General features: G+C 44.7%; 1 protein-coding gene across 4 annotated transcripts in view; it reads left to right on the forward strand.

The window, feature by feature from the left end:
- MAML3 (mastermind like transcriptional coactivator 3) overlaps window positions 1–23,156 on the forward strand; it is a 346,623-nt gene that overhangs the window by 312,944 nt on the left and 10,523 nt on the right. For 3 of the 4 annotated variants that reach the window (XM_090036508.1, XM_090036510.1, XM_090036511.1), the window contains 2 exons: window positions 19,852–20,097; window positions 22,885–22,972. In XM_090036508.1, the coding sequence (XP_089892634.1) occupies window positions 19,852–20,097; window positions 22,885–22,972 (334 nt within the window). The remainder of the gene's footprint in view (window positions 1–19,851; window positions 20,098–22,884; window positions 22,973–23,156) is intronic. The other variant, XM_090036509.1, reaches the window with a different exon arrangement.

Consider the following 23,156-nt stretch of genomic DNA (forward strand, 5'->3'; position numbering starts at 1 on the left):
AGTGGCACTTCTAGGCGCGCCACTCGGGGAGAGAGAGCACTGACATGTCCAAGTGAGCCCCCACTCCCCGCCAGTGCTGTCAGGGGAGGCACCAGCACTCTGGCCTGCCCCCCCGTGCCCGGGAACACTGTCTGACGGGGTGCACCAGCACTCTCACAGGGTGCACATGCACCCCTGTGCACCCCCTATATGTCACCACTGTTGCCATAGTGCCTAGGAGCCCTAGTGACAAACAGACCATGATCCCACTGGTCTAGACACTACACAAAAGCAGAACAATGAGACAATCCCTACAGAGTGTTTCTAATCTAGGCATAAGACAAAAGACAGACAATGAGAGAGAGAGAGATGGGGGAATATAAGAAGATAATGAGATATATTGAAGCAATATATATGGCACCAACTTCCAAACAAGGAGAAGACTACAGTGATACTCAAAATAAATTGGACTCAGATCAGGATTTAGTCATTAGAATGTGACAAGTGTTCAACTATGAGGACAGCCAGGGGTCTGGCGGAAGGAAATCTGAGACCTGTCAATGGCCTAAGAATTTTGGTCACGTGAACTTGCCCAGCAGTCTTGTGACAGCATAACACACAGCTTGGTGTGATCCATATCTGACACTCAAACTTAGCTACTCATTTGGCAGCAGCCTGGGAGCATCAGGCCAGTGTTGCAACTTATAAGTACCCCTTCTAGTTACCCCAGGAGCCCAAAATAGTTGGGAGCTGCTTGGAGCTGCATCTGGGCTACGTCTTTCAGAATGATGGAGGAACAAGTGAGAGGTGCTCCTGCAACAGTTGATTCCAGTAGCTGCATCTACACATGCACTTTAATGTGCATTAGCCTAATTTAATGCGCATTAAAGCATCACAAAAACTGTGCTCTTTAGCTAAGGCACTTAAAATACGCTAACACACATTTTTGTAGTAACTCACAATGGAGGGTCTAGATTTAATGTGCATTACCTAAAGCTCATTAATTTAATGTGTAGACCGGCCCAGTGAGAGCAGAATTAAGCCCTTAAATCATAAGCTTTGGGAGTGGAAGGAGAGGAGTGAAACTGGGTAGCTTCTTCAAGTTACAGAGCTAGAGGTGGAAATACATTACAGGTACATATTATAGATGGACACTGAGATGTATAAAGAGGCACGCAAGCCAGGACATTTAGAAATGACTTTGAATTTTACCACCTGTCCAGGAATGGGGTTTTTTTTCAGCTCATCTCTAGTTTTAACTCATGTTGAATCTCTTCTGCTGGCACTTAAGTATGAGGCAAATGAGGCATAGCTGACACGGGATCACGTGCACTAACTATCATATTTATTTTACCGGGTCCCATACTTTAGAAATGGAAAAGAAAGATGGCTTAAAAATAACAGTGCAGATTTTATACAAAGGAGAAATAATGGCCCTTTGCTAGGGATCAGCCAAATTTTGCCTTCAGTGGAAAAAGCAGTGGCAGCTGCCTGAGCATTTTAAGTCATGGTAATAGAAAGCTGTAATACGGAAGATCTCTCCTTTTCTCAGGAGACTTGATTTTATGAAAGGTAAAGAATGATGGATGAGAGATCTTTCCTGCGTTAAGTTAAAGAACTTCTAATGCCACCTAAGAAGAGGCAGAGACATTCTGTCATGTCTGTCAACATTTTAGATACGTGCAAAGAACAATCACAGATCAACGCCTAGAATTCTTACGGCTCACCCAGCACTATGCCATTCATTGCTGTTTTTCAGAGGAGCATTTAACACACTCTTGGCACTTTAGGGCACAATCAAATTTACTGTCTTCATGAGGCTAGCAGTTGCTCCATCTTAAAACAAGTGTTGTTATTCTTTGCCATCAGTGTCAACTGAACTTTTCTGAGGTTTGCATTTTTCTACTGAAGGGTGTTTTTAAAGTGTAGCAATAATGAAATGAGATAGATGGAAAGGGCAGGGGGGAGAATGCAATAATTATTGCATTTCTTAAAACTCAGTACTCTTCATTCATATTAGGGAGAACTCAATGAAGGTGCCATAGTTGAGTGGCAACTGCACCAATTAGCACTGCTGCTTTTGGTTTGTGAAGTGCATGTGAAATATGGAATTTGTCCAGAAGTGCTAATGCAAATTGCTCAACAAAAATGTACCCCTCTGTGTCAAGTCTTTTCACTTGTTCTGACATATTGATGTCTTCCAAGATTTCTCTGATCGGCAGGCTCCCCCCTCTTGACAGCTCCCAGAACTCATAAGGTAACGTAAATATTTCTTGTTGCCATTATCAGTATTTCTGTGATGAGGGCTATGAGCTCCTGCTAGGTAGGACTGGGTCTTTGCTACATAACATCATTTCAGTTTCTATTTGGAAGGTGTTTGACTTTGATATCTAGAATTAAATGCTAAAAACACCATGAATGGTTGAAATTTTACCTGCAAACAGTCAGGAAGTTCAGAGTTATGGTTTCTGAATGACAGTCGCTTGGTCACTTTGCGTGAGTTCAGCGTCTTTGATTATTGTATATGGTGATAACCTTTGTGCCTTATCATATGAGGCTGAGTTACAATTGCCGTGGGAACCACAACTTTGCATTTCCTGACTTTATGCATATAAAATCACCCTCTTAATATCACATTCTTTATACAAAGAAAAGTTGAGGCAGCTTCAGTATTCTCACATGGATGGAATACAAATGTATTAATATTAGTAATGGTAGTGGGGTTTTTATGCCTGCATACTATTATGTATATAATATTATTCATATTAATAATATGGGCTAGGAGTCTTTTGTGATATACAAACAAAGATTGTAGACCTGATGCCCTGCCCCAAAAGCTTTCAGTCTACCTTTAAGATGATTCTGAGGTGCAGCTAGGAAGAGGTCATTAAGAACTTCAAACAGTTTCAGAGGTGTGTAAGAGCAGGGAGTCATACTGAAAAATGGCTAGGATGGAATTGGAGAAGAGGAAGTCTTAATATTGTAGACAACATATTCAATGAGCTTGAAGAAGAAAAGGAGAAGGCAGTACTTGGAGAAACAATCGAGGCCAAAGACTGTGGTTTGAGGTGGGAGAAAGTAAAATACCTTTCTCTTGTGAGATGAAAGAGTCATAGGGGAAGGAGAAGTAAAGGAAAAGAGGGAGGAAAGGCATAAGAATGCATATGAAGAAGCTGGGAAACAGGATGGGGCAAATGGAGGATTTTGAGGAGAGTAGTAAATGATAAACTTCTGCCTCTTTGATAGGTGGAGGGAGGGAAGAATTGTAGGAGGGGAAAGATAGGCCGAAGGAGGGGAAAGTTTTGTTATTTTATGTCAGTTTGAGTCTTGGAAGAAATCAGTGAGATCCCATGTGTGGAAAAATACAGGAATGGGAAGAGAGGAGGGTTTGAGGAGTGAGTCAAAGTTAGCAAAAGAGCAGCAGCTGGGATTGAAGATGTGGGATTCAATTATGTTGGAGCTATTGAGTTGTTTAGCTAGGAAAATGGCAGAACTGAGGAACAGTTTTTAATGGAGGAGGTATAAAAGCTATCTGGAATTCATATCCCATGAAAGGGGAGAAGACCTGTAGGGCAGGACTACAGCTCTGATGAAATTAATAACTATCTCAGAAAGGATATTAGGAATAAGCGTAAAGCTTGTAATGAGTGCACAAACCGATCAACAAAAAAATGCTATGTCATAGTGGTCAAAAGCCACTGGGATAAAGATAAATTTGCTAAACGTCCCCTGTATGAGGCATAACAAAGGAGGCAAAAAGCTCTTTAACCATACAGATAAAAAGAGAACAAGGAAAGAAGTGGGGCTGCTGTGCAGTGAGAATGGGTAGAGATTACAAATAATCTAGATATAGCCTAAATCAAAAACATAAATGACTGCTTTGCGTAAGTTTTTAGTACAGACAGTGATGGTGAACATGGCAGCAAAGCACAGATAGTGAGAATGATGTATAGAAATGGAGATGATTGTATCTGAGGCAGAAGTAAAACTCAAGTAGCACGGTCAAAAAGTCTGTGGCTAAATCAATTCAGTCTTCACAGATTTGTCTAAGATGCTTAGACTGAAGTGATAAGCAAGTGAACAGATATTCACTTTTGATTCCAGAAATGCAGCAATATGCCTGTAGTGGCCCAGGCCAGAAACTGGGAGGCAGTCTGCTAGAGAGCAGACAGCTTGGGTCAAGGCTAGCCCACACACACTGGGATTGACGGGGGAGGTGTGAAACATCCAGGGATGCTAGGGAATGGAGTTCACTTGAATCTGGAGGGGATCTGTGACAGAAGTTCAAAAAACCGATTTAACCTAATCAAGTCTGATACTACATCCATCCAAGTTGATCTTAAACCAGTTTCAGATGTTTTGAAAGTGGTTTATGTGCACTGAACTTCTGTTGTGTTACAGACTTGAACCAGTTTCCAATCACTTATACCAGTTTATGTGTAATTTCTGTGCCTAGCCAATGTGTTCAAAGTAGGGGAACTGGATAGTTGTCATCCGAGAATGCTAAAGAATCGGCACATAGAATGTCGGGTCTAGTAACAACCACTTTTACTATATTTGTTATGCCATGGGTGATGCTGGAAGAGTAGAACACAGTTAATATTATACCTATATGTAAGAAAGGGGAATAAAGTGATTCAGGGAACTGCAGGCCTGTTCAATTGGCCTCTATAATGTACAAGGCTTTAGAACAAGTTTTGAAGGGAAGGATAAAGACATGGAGGTGAATGCGTTCTGAGATAAAATGCAATGTAGGTTTGTGTAATTCATTGATTAGATTACTGATTTTTCAAGACAAAGAATATATGATAATATGGACTTCAGTAAATCATTTAATGTGATGCCATGTGAGAAATTATTAGTTAGTTGGGAAGACATGGGGTTCCAGAACAGATTTTCAAGAGCAGGACTTGAAGCACAAAGCCTGGCTACTTTTAAGATGGAGTAGCATAAGTTTATAAACAGGAGTTTGGGAGTTGGTTGTCTTTGATACATAGCCAGGGATTGCATCTGACCTGGGCAGGTTCCAAGTTACCTTAGTACTTTCCCAGATGCTCAGATCTTCAATATGTAAACCCCACATTAGACATCTGCAGAGAAGGGGGCACAGGCAGAGTAGCCATTGCACATCCAGTAGAGACTCAACACCATCTGTTCACCTTAAGTAGGCTCTCTGCATCAGCTCTAAATAAAATACTGGTAGGTAGCCTTGAGGATCAGCCAGGCAGTGAGGCCAAGCTTTTTTGGCAGGTATGCCACAAATTAAGCCCCCCACCCTCCCAGAGTGCCACTCTGATCCCCTTCCCCAGTCTGATCTGCTGTTCAGCTTTCTGCTCCCTGCCCTCGCCCTGATCTGCTGTGTGCCACACAGAGAAACTACCTGTGCCATTTGTGGCACACACACCAGGGGGTTTGCTGCTGGGTCAATTCATATCTAGTCCAGTGGCCCAAACCCTGTGAAAGAAGTCTGAGAGGCAGCTGTTGCATTCTGGGACTTTGGCTGGAAAAACAGCAGTGAAGAGGCTGCTTTGGCGTGAGATAAGTGGCGCTCCCTACTTAAAGAGAGGGGAGTTTTTCTGACTGTGCAGAAGGGCTATGAGGAATTTGTATATTAATTTGAACAGGTAATCACTCGTAATAAACACAGGCATGTTTGTTTTGTTTTGATGTGTTCATTGTTAATCAGTCATGTTCAGTCTGGGCTTGAATCTTTAAGGAAAGTGATGTATTTGCAAGTCTGTGTGGCTTTATCTTCCTTTGTTTCTAATGGTGGCTCTGCCTCACTGTGTTATGCAGTGTGGATCGGAAAAGAAAGACTGAAATCCTGAGAGAGGAGGATTGCTCCTGCCAACTGCTTGCAGCGTGTGCTCTGTGTCACATAGAGGCATGGTCTGACAGAAAAGGGAGAGGAGGCAAAGGAACAGCCATGCTATGAGGCACGTTCCCTTGACAAAGCAGCGTAGGTTGTGCCAAGAAATACTGACAAAGGTAATGCAGCTCTGCTCTGAGCATCGTTAACTTGGCATATGCCCTCTCCGACCCCATCAGTGTGTTCAGATCAGGACAGCAGCCAGGGATAAAGCCAAAGGCAAAGGTGCCGGAGGGGAACCCCTTGGGGCAGCCACTTTATGCGACTATCCTGAGATCAACCGTCTTTGCTCTGGAATTTCCTGTGAATCTTCAGCCCCTTCAAGGCTGTTTGATGCCATTGCAGCTTCTCACTGGCGTTTTGAGGTAAGCTCCTTCCAAGTGTAGGAAAAGGAGCATATGGCCTAGTGTTATTTCTCAGCCAGAATTCTTCAGATTTGGCAAGCTGCACATTCCTTGCTGAGGATTAGCATAAGTGCCAAGTTTGAATTTTCTAAAATGAAAGGGATTTCATTTATCACAGCTCAGAAAGCATCTGAGAAATGTCCATAAGTGTCAAAAATACCTTAGTGATGCTCAGAGAATTAAGAAAAAAAACAAAATGAAAGAGGGGAGCTTAACTAACTTTCAACAAGAATAAAAATCCCCCTTTAAGCTACAACCCTCCATGAAAACTCTAAAAGAAAACATTAGATCCCAATCCTGAGAAGTGTCGCATGCTCTCAGCCTACAGTGAATCTGGCGGGAATAGAAGGTGATAATGTTATGCAGAAGTGAGCGCTTAGAATGGAAGTGCCTGCATAGTCATAGCCACAACATAGCTCCAGCAGCCAGAAGCTGGAGAAAATCCACCAGTGCTTCTTGCATTCCTTCGTGATGGTCAGGTTTGACTAAGTATTCAGCACTAAGGTGCTGCAGTGATCAACACTGATCAAACAGTGGTGGCTAGTTGCCATGGGCAGTGGGTTGTCCATGTTGCACAGTGGGCATTAAGTACAGGCCTAAGCAAGGAACTGGAATACAGTTAGTGAAAGGCAGACCATCTGGAAAAGCATTTTGCAGACCTAGGGAAGCGCCACTTTGTTTAGAGACGGATGCCATGTGACTGCTGGGAATCTCTGGCAGCAGGTAGGGATGGCACCCAGGGATCAAAGAGCAGCAACCCAGTGCCAACCTGCAGGAAAAGTGGGATAGGCTTCAGGAGTGAAGGCAATGCGAGTCATGAACCACGTGTCTGCCACAGCATTGAAGCTGGGGCTGAAGCTTTTTGTGGCAGACTGATTTACTGAGTCATATACAAACTCATCACAGCTCAAGGAATCCTTCAGTGGATATGACCTAAGGCTGAGACAATTAGATTGATTGGCCTTACATGCCTTGGTTGGGTCATTTTCCCAGGGGACAGGCAGTGACAGTTATGATACAGCTTCAATGAGGCATCTCTTCCATGTAGCCAGTGGTCCTTCTAGGCTGCCCTCATTAACATATTTATAGTATTCTCTTTTTCTTGTGTCTTTACTTTTTGTCTGTTCCCCCTTTACACTGGTTGTGTGGATGTATATATTTAAGCTATTGTCCAGCTTTCATTTACTTTTTCCTGCTTCTCATTCCCAGCTCTTTGAAGCTGGTTACTCCTACTTCTCACAAGCCTGCCTCTCCCAAGTTGAAGATGGGCCTGTTGGCCCTGACTTGGAGGGTGACACTTTCCAATATTAAATAGTGGAAATACTGGCTGGCACCCAAGTTAGGAGCCTGTTCTCCTCAAGTGACTTGTCACTGCACCCTGGTTCCCAAATGCCAACCTACTTCTTAACTGCTTGGGAGTTTAGAGAGAGTGGGCCCAAATTCGCCACTAATGTAGGGAAGCATAGCTCTGTTCAAGGCAGTTCCCTTCTTGAAGATCATTACTTTCTTTTGTTGTGTGGTAAAATGTACCACGAAACACCATGATGGCATGCCCTGTGGTAATCACTGTGTGTAGCAATAATTATAGCATTCATAATATGGTTGAAGTTTTAAGCCAGTGTAACTGGAATTTGTTCCTTCAGAATGCTGTCTCTCCTTTCAACCTTCTGCAGTAGCAGCTGAGGTTAAAATATCTATGCCTGGAAGAGAAAATCAAGCAGTGGTTGTAGGTAAGAGATTAAATGAGTCAAATGAATCCCTGGTATAGCTTCTTTTAATTCCCTTTTAAAAATCATAGCTATATTTCATTAGAATTGTGTTTCTCTGTGAGCTGCTGAATGGAGAGCACTGTGGACCAAAGAATTTGATTGATTCACAAAATGGCAGTACGACAAGCTTCCTCTTACTACACCACAATCGTTCTTCAGTATCGATGGGAAAGGACCACAAATCACTGGACCAGAGGGTATATGTGTGTGCACATGATAGCTCAGAGTCTAAATCTATTCAGCTCATGGTATTTCTGCCAGAAATATCAGACAAGAATCAGTCTAAGACAGGGGTGGGAAAAAAAGTGGCCCACAGGCTGGATATGACCTGCCAGGCCATTCTATCTGGCCTGCAGGGCCCCTAAAAATGTAGAAAAATAATATTTATCTGCCCCTGGCTGCCTGTCATGTGGCCATCTATGGCACGCCAAAACTCAGTAAGCAGCCCTCTGCCCAAAATATTTGCCCGTCCCTGGTCTAAGACTTCTCCGATACCTCCGACCTCAGTTTGCCCAGCCAACAGAACAGAAATCAGGTAGCAGCCAGTTCCCATTGGGCAGTATTTGAACCACAGCTCATCTCTCTTAAAAATTGCTAATGTGTATGTTAATATTTCACTGCACATCTATTTGAGAAATTCTTTCCCTGCTTTTAAAAGACATACAAAAAACTAGAACTCTTGGTTTTTTTAAAAAATGTCCTTGAAGCAGCAGTTTCAGTTTAAATAAATGGTGTAAAAATCCAAAGACAAAAATTTTTAATTGCATGCTAGCTGGCCACCAACTCTCCCAGTAGTGTTTACAAACCCAAACATTTTAGCAATGTGCTTTGTGGCTGGGAGCAGCAAGGGAAACTGATTAGAAACTGAGTAGAAATAAAAGTGAAATTGGCTGATGTTGCTGGCAAAAGGAATTTTTAGTTGCTTGTAATCATCAAAGATGTATGCAGTATAAAAGACGAAACTTATTTTACTATGTGATTTTCTCCTGATAGTGTTCCCTTAAAATGCTGCATTTCCAAACCTACAGGCATCGCTTAAGATTTGTGGATTTTAAATGCTGTGCTGATGCAGAAGTCAGTCTTGTAACATGGACAAACAAGAATAGCATTTGAAAGCACTGCTTCTGACTCGGCAATACACCAAGTAAAATTAGGAGCTGTTTGGCCTTGCATTCCTTGAGATGAACTTCTGACACTCTTTAACTCCTAGAGGGTAGCCAGGAAAATACTTCTTTATTTAGAAGACTTTGTTGCATACTTGTCAAAGGAAATAAAGAAATTACTCCTTTAATAGATAAATAAATACACAGAAATCATAGTCTGACAAATTCTATTTGTTTCACAGAAAGAATAAATTGTAACAAAGACGTGGGGAGGAGAGATGCAGGGGAAGGGAGGTGAAAGGAAAACAAATTGGTTGCATGGAGAGGTCCAGTGTCAAACGTCAGAGGATCCTGTTCCCTCAGATACTATAGGAAAGACCATAGCAACCAGGGGCCCAGAGGCAGAGACAGACCGACAAGAAGAGATTTGTAGCCCCTCCCTTAGATTAGACGGCAGAACAAATAGATGTAGCAATGCACTTCACAGAACCTTTTGGTGGATTCAGTGCTGTGGAGCAGCATATCTTGTCTGTCCATGCTTTATGCTGACTCGTTCAGGGCCAGAAAGTCTTAAATCAATGGATTTATAATCTCCTTCCCATTCCCCACTTGGTTGTATGGTGCCACTCCACTTACCAGGGCCTTACTTGGGGTGCCTCCATTTGAAGAAGTGGGGTGTGGATTAAGATCCCTGACCTGCATAGTAAGCACTGACATAAAGCAACTGATAGGGTCATTTACTGGGGAAAAACAGGGACATCCATTCACATAATTTTAAGGAAGAATTTCTGTACTGTCCGAGCCCCCAAGGTCTGGAACAGTCTGCCGGTGGAGGTGGTTCAAGCACCTACACTGAACACCTTCAGGGGTAAATTGGATGCTTATCTTGCTGAGATCCTATGACCCCAGCTGACTTCCTGCCTTTTGGGCAGGGAGCTGGACTCGATGATCTCCCGAGGTCCCTTCCAGCCCTGATGTCTATGAAATCTTTGAAATTGTAACAGAGTCACTTTTAATGAGACAAATATTTGTGCATGTGTTAATATTTTAGTTTAAAAATAACTTAAAGACACTTCCTTCTAAATAGATACAGCTGTCACCTCTTGCGTCACAACAGACAACGAATCAGTGGCTATAAAGCCACAAACACAAGGTACATGGCTGTGCAGAAGTGGACTAATCCAGTGAGAGACAAATTGTCTGGCAAGAGCCTGTTGCCTCCTGGCTTTCTGAGGTAGGGCAGGTCAGAGTTTCCTAGGGTTTAGGCCAGAAGGAAACATTAAATCATCTAGTCATGCCACCTCTCCGTCGTCTTTGTGATGAACAAAAGGGGCTAAGTTCTTAGAGTCTCTTGCTATAATGTATTTTCTCCCTTGATTCATTTTTGTGGCTCTTTCCTACATTTTTTTTCTCACTTTCCCAAATGTGAAGGCCAGACCCGTATGCTGCATCCAAGTATCTGTCCTCAACAACACTGTGTACAGGGGAAAAGTTGCCTCCTTGCCCCTTCCCACCACCCCCATTTATACCTTAAGGTTTGCATGAGCCCTTTTAAAAAGCACAGTGCACTAAGAGCTTGTTTTCAGTTGCTTGTCCACGTCATCCTAAACCAGTGCTTCCCAGACTTTTCCTTAGCGTGACCCCATTTCTTCAGTATGACCCCATTTCCTCAGCATGGCCTCTCACTCCCAACCTGCAGCCCCCCACCCTCCCAGGTGCCCCTCACTCCTGACCTATGGCTCCCTGGCCTTGCTCACTCTGAACCCACAGCCCCCTACCCCCTAGGTGTCCCCAGGGCCAGGGCCTGCATCCCCTGCCCCCCGCTCCGCGAATGGCAGTGCCCAAGTCCCAGCTGCTGCCCATGAGAAGCGACAGCTGCTGTGGCTGGAGTGGAGCAAGGAGCCTGGCTCCCACCCCCTCCCCAGCAGGCTGCACAGCTGAAACAGAGCCCATGGTGTGGGAAAGGATGCCGGCTGCCCAGTGCAGGCTCAGGGCTTCTTGCCTTGCTGCCCTCCCCCTGGGGGCTCTGCAGCTCAGTGAGCAGGATCCAGCATGGGAAAGAGTCCCACTGTCATGGCCACCAAACTGAGGCACACCCTGCCTGCCCGGCAGAGGAGGCACAACTCTGCATCACTGCCATGCCTCACTTGGTGGCCATGGCTGTACAGCGCTCCTTCCTGTACTGGGTCCTGCCCACTGGGCCGCAGAAGCGGGTCCTGCCTGGAGCTGGTTCGGCCCAGCTTCAGCCTCGCAACTCCATCCGCTGATGCTGCAACCCCATTTGGGGTCACGACCCATGGTTTGGGAACCACTGTCCTAAGCCCTATTCAGAGTCATTGCTGTCCAGGTTACAGCTCTCTGTTCTGTAGTTTCAACCTACATCCCTTGTTTCTGGCTGTATTAAAATGCATTCTAGTTAAAGGAGTCCCTTTGATCTGGTTCAGGATGTACTCTGCCTCAATCTCTGTTGCCTGGAATGGAGCAAGAGGGACATAACTAACTTCATTTGGGTGCCGTCAATGGTGGAGTGGCCAAAGGAGTTGAGTTCCACTCCCACTGACTTCAGAGGGGCAGGATCAAGCACATGATGTTCAAGGACATTTTGATCCTGACTAGTCCAGAGAGCAGGTTTTTCTGCATCCTTTGCCTTCCCACTGTTGGCATCTATATGGAGCTGGTGGGGTTGTTCACTGTTTGTTCTTTTTATGTTAAACCAAATTTTTTTCATTGCTTTGAGCTCTGGTCAGAAGAACACAATGATGCTTGGAAAGAGCATGCCAATTCCACAACAAAAAGGAGAGAGGCATAAGATGTGAGACACATGGATGCCTTTGCAGTTTGTCCTGTTCTGAAGGCCACCCACTCTCAGCAATCTTAATCTTTTGACAAGTGTAAATTCCCATTATAGGCCTAGCTAAGGCCCGCATTTTCACTAGAGTTCAGCTGCTATTTAGCTACAAAGCAATTGGCCAGTTTTCCACAAGAGTTCAGCTGGACTCTTGTAAAAATCTGGCTGTAAGTGTCAAAACTGAGCACTTCTGAAAATCTGACCCTGATTTTTGTCCCTGGGAACCAAAATTACTCTGAGTTCTGGAAGATTTTGTAGACTGCCCTGATACCTTGTTGCATTTAGGCAGCTTTTTCTGGTCCAACACACGTGTTTAAAGTCTTTGGTTGGAGTGGTTAAGCCAAATGAAAAATGTCTCGGCACTGTTCCTACTTACGTAACTGAACTCTGAGCTACTGTCAGCACAGGCTTCTCCCAGTCAGTGTACATGACTGTGCCCTGGCAGTAATTGTCGGGACAGAGAAGAGCAGAGGTTGCTGGGGTGTGCGGGTATTATACAGCAGCACTGGGCATTGTTGTAACCTTTGTTTGCCCTTTTGTGCCATTGTTGAAGTACAGCATGGAGGGTATGCAGTGTGGGATCTCAACGGCAAAGCTATTCTGCAGTTTGATATTTGCTTTTCAGAAGGAACCTTCCTTTTAAAATTGTATGTTAACATTTATGCGCTTCCAAGTTTAAAAGTGATGACAGTAGGGATTCAGCATGCAGTACTCAAAGCTTCTGGTTTCAGGGTGTTTGTTTGCAAAAAAGTAGGGCTTGTTTGCTCAACAGCATTAGTTTGCAGCAAGCAATGGGGTGAATTTACAGCGCAGTACCTGTTGTGCACTATGAAAGCAGAATAAATCATGCTACACAGAGCGCTCTGTGCGCACACTAAAACAGGTCAGCAACCTACAGCCCGAGGGCTTTGGTGGCATACAAAGGTGGGAGCAGCCATATCTTAGCACTGTCCCATCTTGAATCCATGCTGGGTCTTTCGGGCTCACTGCCAGAAAATGTTGGTGACCACTGCACTAAAAAATTGTGTGCATAGGAAGTTAGTTCACAGCAGCCCCTACCTTTTCTGTAAAGAAATCCTTGGAGATAGCGAGTGCAGAAAATCTGAAATTGGATGGTACCATTCTCTGGGAAAGCCCCCAAATAGGCTTAGCAAATGGAGAGAATTTCACATAGTGCTCCTTTCAGAATTTCTTCCAGTTCTTCCATTGGGACCATGTGTGTGCCCCCTCCACGCACACATGTGTAATCCCTCCTTAGCACCAGGGAAGGAGCACAAGCTGCCCCATAATGCCCTACATCTCTGTGACATATCTGTAACAATAGCCACAGGGCTATGACCACACTGACTCGAAGGCCTCTAACTTATCTGTCTGTACTGGGGGTCTCTGTGGTCCTACCCATGCTACTGCTTCACCAGATCTCTGCAGGAGAGCATGGAAGAGAGTCATGAATGACTGGTGCCTCCTGAGACTGGGGGCAGGGAGGGGCACAATTTGTGGGCAGTGGTGGGGGAGAAGGGCTGTGAGCGTCAATCGGTGACCACCTGCAGAAGGTGGCAGCAGCGGTGAGTGGTGACTGCCCACAGAAAGTGGGGGAGTGGCGATCAGCGACTGCCGGTAGCAGCCGACGGCGGTGTCAGCAGTGGCCAATCTCAGGGGGGACACATGAACCCTTTCAAGTCACCTGTGGAGAGAGTGGTATGTGTGTTAGGTTCATGGCCAGCAGATGAATGCACACTGCATAGAGCGTAGCTCTAAGAAGCATGCAGCTGACATGTTACGGCTGCTCTCAGACTAACAGCAGCAGTGTAGGCAGCCTAACTAGTGACAGGGTGTTGCCTGAGGATTCAGTGCCCCAGTCCCAGATGCTGGAATACATTTTCCACTTGTGCAAAGCCTTTTTTACTTGGGCTGTACCTCTTTCTGTTATTTAGGAAGTGTGTCCCTGCCATGCTTCTGCTAATATCACTGGGTGTTTCACCATTATTTTGGGCAGAGAATGGGGACTTTGGCTAACAGAGATAGAAAGCAGCCAAAAATATTCCAGACACACGGGGAGTGTGTTGATCTGATAAATCAGTCCTGAGCTTATTTTTATTTGAACTAGTAAACACCAATAGAAAACAGAAACAGGGAGCTTCCACAGAAAAAAATCACCTCTTGTACGTCAAAATGACTAAACAAACCACATTGGAACTAACCCCTTCATGACAGTCCTCAGATCTGCATATGCGCTGTATGTAGAGGAGAGCTACATACAGATTGTAGCTGGTTGGCACAACTTATTTCAAACCTTTCTTCCACTTCTAAAGATACAGAATTGCCTTGATTATGGAACGGAGTAACTTCAGCCGTGTTCCATGTGGGATAGATTTGGTCCAGGGAGGCATGTGCCCATGGTGGAGGGGAACTATCTGGGACAGCCAGGACAGTAGCTGTCTGCGAGCACCCTTCTGAAGTACGTTCAGTCTGGTCTCTGACTGCAGCCACAGAAGGCAGCTGTGCACCGAGGAATGGTGGAGGAACCTCCTAGTGATGTCACTTCACAGCCTGCCCTCTGGTTCCTAATCTTCTTTCCCCCTTCCTTTCTTTTCCCTTGTCCTGGCTGGAGCAAAGGGCTCCATTCGGCAGCATGGCATCTCTTTTGTCGATAAATGGAAGCAGTTGGCCCATCTCCCAGTATAACACAAGATAGGCCTGTGCATCAGTTATGCAATCTTTAGGTTGATGACTTCATCAGAACTGGGGGGGCTGGGAGGTGCAGTGGTAGGAAAAAGCCTTTACAATCAGCTTTGCCAAAGACAGCTGACGATTTTTTTTCCAAGCAATGAAAGAGGTAGCTTGCAGATAGGGTGGGTAAAAGGGCTCAATTCATAGAGCAGCTGAAGGATCATTAGTGTGCTGCATTTTACTGACACAGGCTGCTCAGCAAGCTATAGCAGCTGCTGTGCTCCACCATGCAGGTGACACGACCCTGACCATTACAGTGCTGTTTGAATGTTCAACCAGCTTTAAAACACAGCATGAGGAAGGGCTGGGAGGGATAGGGAAGTGCATGGGGAGCAAACTTTTAAACCAGGATGTACATTAAAAAAAAAAAAAAAGTCCAACCTAAATATCTGAGAACTGCATTTCTGCAGAGAGCCCTTCAGGGAATAACTGTGCAAAGTGAAGATGTGGACAAATTGTATTTTCTTGTTATTTCCTCCAAAAAGTCCTTGAAAACCTGACCTTGATGCAGAAAGGCTGATTCTCCTTTCCCAGAGTATACTCAAGCACTGATTTTAACCCTTTTGTTGGCCTGGTTTTGTGCAGAAGTAGAGATAATGAGCTGATGTTGGTATTATTCTCTCTTTTTTCAGTCAGATGGGTACTATAAAAACTCAGAATGGTTCGGAGGTAGGGGAATCTAAATTTGACCCTGGGTTACCTTTCACAGAGTGTCCAAAAATGATGTAGGCTCCTCTGGGTGAGTAACTGCTTTGCTGCTCCATAGAACAGTTTGAGTCTAATGAGGAAATACTGATAGCAATTCTAGTCGGGGGCAATTAGCCCCTCGCAGGGCTTGCACCCTAACTTACTTAGGCACCAGTAGCAATAAAGAGCATTTTTATTATTACTGATTTATTTACATTAGAAAACACTGTCTGCCGGGCACTTGCTGGACACTGAAGTAAGACAGTTTGTACTCTGAGGACCTTGAATTGTGGAGTTTTGGTCTTAAGGGGTGATGGGTCACGGCAGCCCCAGTGGTGTGCATCCATTTCTCACCTTGGAACTGACTCCTTTGCAGACATGTGCACATTTAGCACCTGGCCATAGAGGAAGTGCTGAGGAATGAGGATGGAAAGGGCAGAATGGTCAGTGGCAGCATTAAAAAGGTGGTCACATACGTGGGAAAGGGCACAATGCTATACGAAGAGGATAGTCTAGAAAGGTTGCCCTGAGTCCTTTGTGGCTTTGGATGAAATTATTTGATCAGTCCTGTACCTCAGTTTTCCATTTGGAAGAATACTGTATTTGCCTGCCTTGTAGGAGGGACAAAATGTCTGAGTGATTATGAGGTGCTCAGATATGATCACAATGAAGACTGTGTAAGTGGGTGTACAGAAGAGAATTCCAAAATCTTCCAACTCCTTTGAACTAAGAAGAAAGTAGAGGGGAGAGGTAAATTGCCTGAAGCTTTTATAAACAAAAAAACCCATAAATTAATTTAAAGAAGACTTCAGTTAGCCATTTTCCTTTAGCAGTTCTGCCCTAGTACCTAAGTAGGCTTCAAAGGGAGACGGCAGATTTTTTTTCTGTAGTACAGTAGTTACACTGGTTGCCTTCTGTAGTCTATGTAAAAATGCCAAAGATGATAACAGAGATCCTCCTTATTCAGGGTAGCAAATCACGTATCTGAAAGTGCTGTGTTTTTTAGACTATTTTGTCACTGACACATTTTCTGTCTTAATCTTCCTCAATTGAAGACTCTCTGTCTGTCTAATCCAGCTATCACCCATATCTGCTCTATCTGCCTGGCATTCAAAGCCTACTTCATCCTGGTAGTATCTGACTGCCCGCAAGGCATTATCATATCCATACTGTAAAATCCCTCCTGTGGTTCTGTTGCCACTTCTGTCTGTCTTTCTGTCTTATAAAGTGCCTGTTGCCGCCTTCTCTCAATAATGTATCTTAGTACCTAACAACTTGCACTCTTTATTTCAAACTCCTGGTTCTTTGGTTTTTTTCCATGTAGTCTGAACTTGGATCTGCTGCTGTCAATATCCCAAACCAATCCTAAGCTACACCCTCCTAACTGGATCCTCTCAAGTGGTTAAACTGGATACAGCTTCCATAATGCTATGAAGAGTGTGACAGTCAATTCTGTAAAAGCCTTGTAGGTTAGTCCTGGATCCATCGCAGCAGGTGCAAACTGTGAAGAGGGTGATAGGGAAAATGCTTAATATAAATAGGTTAAAAAAACTCAGCACCACCTAATAAAATACAACAGCACCTTCACTTGGATTGCAAGAAATAGCAACTATTGTTTTGATTTTTTCCAAGAAACCTATTGTTACGTCCTGGTGGATTTTGTAGCGGAAAGACTATTGTCTTTCCTTTTTTTCTTTTCCCTTCTGAAAATGCTCCTAGAGCTTGCTCCCTCTTCCCCTGCTTCCTTCCCGAGCCCAGACATATATTATGCGTTGTTCAGTGTTTGGAAATTTGACAGTCTGGGTATGTCTCGGCTTCCCGAGCTCATTAGTAAATAGCAGCATGCTCTGTAGAAGAAGTGTCAGGAGTCCCCTCTGTATCACATCGAATTTGGAGCCAGAACCGATGCACTGCAGTTCTGCCTGCAGCTCTCACCAGGGGGAAGAGTTGTTTGTTTCTTTGTTTAGGAAAACAGGGTGTGGTGAGGGATGTGGGGCTGGCAGGTTACAATCTCTATTACTCCCTCCTCCTTTTTAAATCTCTCAGTACTCTCTTTAAAGATCCATGCTATAGCAAGGGCTAAATAACACCCAGGAGTATCGGGACTGATAATCCCGGCGTTAATCAGAATGTCCCACAAATGACCCATTACATTCTCCATGAAGATGGTTACCTGGAAGGCATAGTGTGCACACCCACAAACTGACTCTTTCTTTCTTTCCCTCTCCCCTAAACACACGCCCACACACACTCGCACCAACCTCAGATTATCTTTCTTGAGGAACGGTCAAATGCCTTGCAACAAGGGTTCGGAAAGCGCTCCCCTCCTTTTCCACGTTCAAAACATCTATGCTTCAGCACACACACCTGGGCCCCCTGAATTTGCACCACCGCATGTTGTCTCCACCACTACCTCCTCCACCACTGCCAACAACTAACCTGCCCTTTGGGCTGTAAGTGCAGTGAGTGAGAAGGAAGCAGTTTGTTGGTGCGATGTCAATATGAGGTGGAGTATGTGCTGGGGGTGGGGGGTGAAAATAAGCCAAAAGCTACATGGCAATGGTGAGCAAGCTCATTTTGTGTAAAAAGGGCCTCGAATCACCAGGGAATTCCTGGATTGTCTCAGGCTGTCATGTGTGATGTCCATCATGCTGTACGAACACCATCTGTTCAGTATTATACTCTCAGTTGCCAGGCTACCTGCTCTACGCTGTAACACTTGACTGCCTAGCTCTACGTTAGCAGCATTATCCCAGACGTACTGAGGGGGTGGGCAGGGGGGGAAGAGGAGGAGGAGGAACAGTAGTCATGATTAAGCCATCTGCAAGTATGGGGGGGTGGGAGTCAGAAAGATGCGGGGAGAGTCAGGGCAGCAATCGCCTAAGCAGACTGAATGGCAGAGGATCAGGCAGACAACACCATCTGCTGGAACTGTGGCAGAACAGCAACACTGGCCTTTTTCAGGGACAAGCCCTCCCTATTTTAAACAAATGTGCATATGTTAACAAATAGGGACACAACATACCCCTAAGCAGAGAGTCTTGTGGGGTACCTGATCCCCTAACTCATGGTTTCCCCAGGCTTTAAATAGTGCCTAGGGCAGTGTGACATGCTTACGGTCTCTGAACAGCTCATAAACTGTCCTGGTCTGGGAAGGCTGGGGGCACTTATTTGCTTAAAACACACATCTCGCTTCCCTTGTAGTTTCCTAGAATTAGGCACCGAGCTCTTGAGAGACTCCCCAGCAGGATCTTCCAATTAAATGATGGTGAAACGTGGGAGAGCAAGGTGCTTGCAATGCGTTCCTCCTAGCCCCCTCCACAACGTGGATCAAATGCTGGATACAGTGCCACTGGAAAAGTGTAAAGGGGGTAGGGATGGGTTAACAGTGCAAGGTGCCCAGTAGTCTTGCTGGTTTCTTGCTTTTTTTCTACTCCCATCTCTGGCATAGCTGTGCTTCCCACTGGTCTGGAGCAGCTGAGGGGGTATGGAAAACGTATAAATGGGATGACGGTTTCCCACTTCTGCTCTCATCTTCCACTGCCAGAATTTCTCACAGCGTAGCTGGGATATGAACTTCAAACAGTGGGATGTAGTGATCCTGTGTCTGAATATATTTAGCAATCTCTGTGTTACTAGCTCTCTTGATTTTTATAGCAGGTTTCACAGTATTTGGGGGGGGTTCTTAAAGTCTCAGCTGCTGGAGCCAAGTGATTGGCTTACTTGGAAACTTCACTTTTTTTCTTTTCTTTTTTTGTATATTTCTAGTCTACATGAATAGAGAGGAAAAGCCTGAAAAATGACCCCAATGGCTCAAAGCCTTGAGTATAAATGAAAGAGCGCAACGTTATTGATTTTTACTTATAAAAAATTCTGGACAATTTAATTCTCAGGTCCTAATTTATGAATCTTCAATGTTTGTGGTTGGCAGTACTAAAGAACAAGCCCAGGACTGGTGCATAGAAGTTCTTTAACACCTGTTTTTTTGTGGAAAGCCATATGGCCTTAAGCAAATGACTTCACTTTTTTTTTTGAACCTGGCTAGACAAAGCCATGTCTGGGATGATATAACTGGTTCTTGCTTCGAGCAGGGGTTGGACTAGATGACCTCCTGAGATCCCTTCCAACCCTAATTTTCTATGATTCGGTGACTTCTCTGCCTCACTTTCCCCATCTTCTGTAAATACTTCCCCTGCCAGGTCCAATGTAAGGATTTATTTAATCAGTGTCTGTGCAGTAGTACTTTGAACACTGTGTTGTTTAGAGGCTAAGTATTCAAATTCACGTGTTGCCTGTTTCATTTTCAATATGAGATTTTTGGGGTGGAAGGTTTTTTTAAAGGACTCTTTGCCTTTTCCAAGATGTGCCATACCCAAAGCAAGTCCACTGGAACTCGGTCATGTCGTTCCCCTTCTATGCAGAGTACGTTGAATAGCAAGACTGTATCTCTTTCTTTGTGCAGGAGCAGCACCAGGTGGGACTGTCTCGGACCACAGGCCCTATGCAGCCTTCTGTACCACCAGGGTCCAGCAATGTGGTCACAGGTACAAGCCCTGGAGGTCCCAGTTTCCTGGGGAACCAGCCACAAGCAGCCATCATGAAGCAGATGCTGATTGAGCAAAGGGCCCAGCTCCACGTGATAGAACAACAGAAGCAACAGTTTCTACGGGAGCAAAGGCAGCAGCAGCAGCAGATCTTGGCAGAGCAGGTACTTTATCTTCTTCAGCTTCAGAGAACACAATGCCCTGCACGTAGGACAGGACAAGCATGGGGGTGGGGAACAGGCCTGTCGTCTTCCATATTCATGAGCTTACACTAATTTATTTGGTAAGCATGTGGTCCAGCTGCACTTTTGAATTTTTGGCTTATAGCACAGGTTCGATGTTTTATTTTGTACCACTGTAAAACTGGGGTTACGCTTCCAGAATCGGGAATTGTGTTGGTGGAAAACCCACGTGAGTAATAACAGAAGCAGTGTACACAGAATTGTGCAACATGTTTCATCCTGTTTTGTAACTGGAAAACAAACTCAAACATGCACAAAGCCTACTTCTGATTTTAGGCCAATTTTACAGCAGCATACACCCATGCACATTTACTCTGCTCTGAAGGAAACCTGAAGCTGGACCTTGGTTGCAAAGTCAGTACCTTTGCACTCTTATCTTCAGTGGCATGGCAGGGGATGGTTCTGTATTTCAGAAATAGGCTCTGAAATTGCATTTGATTTTTAGACACTGGTCAAGTTAACTCTGACAAGCTGTTGCCTCATCCTGACATCATCACTCCTACCTGCACAAAGTGGGTCTGAAGCAGCCCAGTACAAACAGGGTTTTACCCCAACATGGCACAGGTGCACATCAGAACATAAGGGGTTTAGTAGGTAACTGGACTCCTAGAGTATGCGTGTATCATGTCCCTAGTGCCCTCCTGGAGGGCCACTCTCAAACATGGCCTGGAGGGCCACTCTCAAAGATGGCCTGCTCGCTCGCTTCTGTTCATGCATGTCAGACACAGCAGTGAAGCCACTCCAGGGATGTACCCTACAGTCACTTTCAAGCACACCAAAGACAGAAAAGACTCCAGAGCAGCCACAGGGGACATATCCAGAGTGGCTTCACCACATATTTCCAGGTTTGGTGTGAGTAAGCAGAAACAAATGAGTTGGGCATGTTCAGGAGCATCTCTCACAGAGGACAAGGCAGTCAGGGTGTAACTGAAGCCCAACCTTTTTTCTGTGTTGCTCAGTTTACCTGGGCTCTTACCTCCCTATCCCCTATACAGAAAACCTCTTGACCTAGGTGTGTAGGCTAGTTTACACCCGAGAGATATATGTTAGAACCTGGGCTCTGCTTTAATTTGAGATGGAACCTACCCCCTCTACCAAAGTTGCTCAAAGACTGATATCCCCCACTGCCCTTTTTACAGTTCCCCGCAAGGGTTAGACAGGTTCTCCTACAATTGACAGAAATGACCATTAAAAAATCCTAGAACATCTCAGTGCAAATGACTGTCTCCAGACACTCACAGGCAAGGGCAGAGACAGAGAGACGTACGTAGACTTTGCTGCAGGGGTGATAGCTCCTAGATTAGGCTGACATAGGAGTTCAGCTGCAAGGACCCATCATTCAGATTGTTTGTGTGATGATGAAATATCCTAAAAACACTGGAAAACCCCAACTGCATGTCAGGTGTATCACACATGACTAAAAACTGACTAAACCAATGGCTGTCTTTGATATTTGTCTTCTTTTGGTGCACTGGAAATAGTATCAAACGATTTTTCTCTTTGTATTTCATTCCTCTGATTTTACTAGTTGTGCCATGAATCCCATACATTTTTTTTTTTTTATTCAGCCATAGGCTCTTCCTGTGCACTGGGTGAATCTTTATGTTGTGAATGGCAGTTTATCATGAATATTTATAATGAATATCAGTGTACAGTAGGTCTGTTTTCATTCCTCCTTCTACTGTATCTCCCCATGTGTCTATATCCTTGCTATTTAAATGGGTGCTGATTCTGCTTACAGCATATGAGGAAATAAAACATCTTAGGGGTCATATGAGAGCTGCTTAACAGAGCACACCATAGCTTCTCAAAGGAATATACGTGCACATGTGTGCACACACTCGCACACACTTACACATCATTTAGCTTCCACTCTACTTGTACTATCAACATTCAGTTGTGTTTTAAATAGCCAAGCATATTCACACACTGTGACCATGAAGTGTGAACTCAGCACTGGTGAGTAGTAGCTTAGGATATGGACATGTGTTACTGTCACTCGCTATCCAAGAACCATTCACTTAGCTTAGATGAATTCTACAGCATGTTTGTGGTGCTCTCTTCCACAGTAAAGAAAACAAGTAATGGAAGAAACAAGGCAAAACTGAATAAAAGGTAGGAGGGGAGGCCTAGTTGGCTAATTTGTTTGGCTGGAGGTGGGCACCAGCACCAGTTCTGTTCACAACCAGGAGTATCTGGAAGCCAGAGGCTTGCTTCTATCTGTTGTAGAAGTGTTTCCAGCAGTCTGGCTCCAGCAGTTTCCAGGACTCAAGAGGGTTTGGATCCATATTTTTATTTGAGACCCACTTCTCACGCTGATAGACATCTCCACAAATCTCCCCTCCCATATCCAGCCTCCTCTTTCCTTGCCTTGACATCGAAGACAATGATGCTAACACTTGGGAGGTCAACAGGAAGCACTTGTGAGCAGGGAGAGGTGATGTTAGCGTAAGTGCCTATTCCTATCTGTACCAAAAAGAAACTCATGAGCTGAGTGCCCTAAGTACTCTCAGAAGGGCTCTTCACTTGAGGCTACCGTATGTGGTGCCAGCTGACATGCGGTACTTGTCTCTCCCAAAGAGCCTGTTGGAGAGGAAACACCACTAGTTAGTTGCAGCATATTATTGTTGTTGGTGCCATTATCAGAACTTTAATTAATCCACCTTTGTCTCCTTTGCCTCCTTGCCATTCCCTCCCTCTGGTTTCCAGCAGTTGCAGCAGCAGTCGCATTTGCCTCGACAGCACCTCCAGCAGCAGCGAACTCCGTATCCAGTGCAACAGGTCAACCAGTTCCAAGGTAAAAGCAAATAGCTTTGTATAGCCTGAGAAGTAGTGCTGTGCTCTGCAGCAGACAGATAGGTGTCCATCTCCTCCAAGCCTCCAAATGTGTTGCAGGCTGGAGAGATGGCCACAGCAGATCAGTCTCTTTGCCTTTTGCATACTCAGACACAACCACAGAACAGTACTGCACAATTTTACAT

Source organism: Crocodylus siamensis, chromosome 2, assembly GCF_052110815.1.
Source record: "Crocodylus siamensis isolate JL-2025a chromosome 2, ASM5211081v1, whole genome shotgun sequence".
NCBI lineage: Eukaryota > Metazoa > Chordata > Crocodylia > Crocodylidae > Crocodylus > Crocodylus siamensis.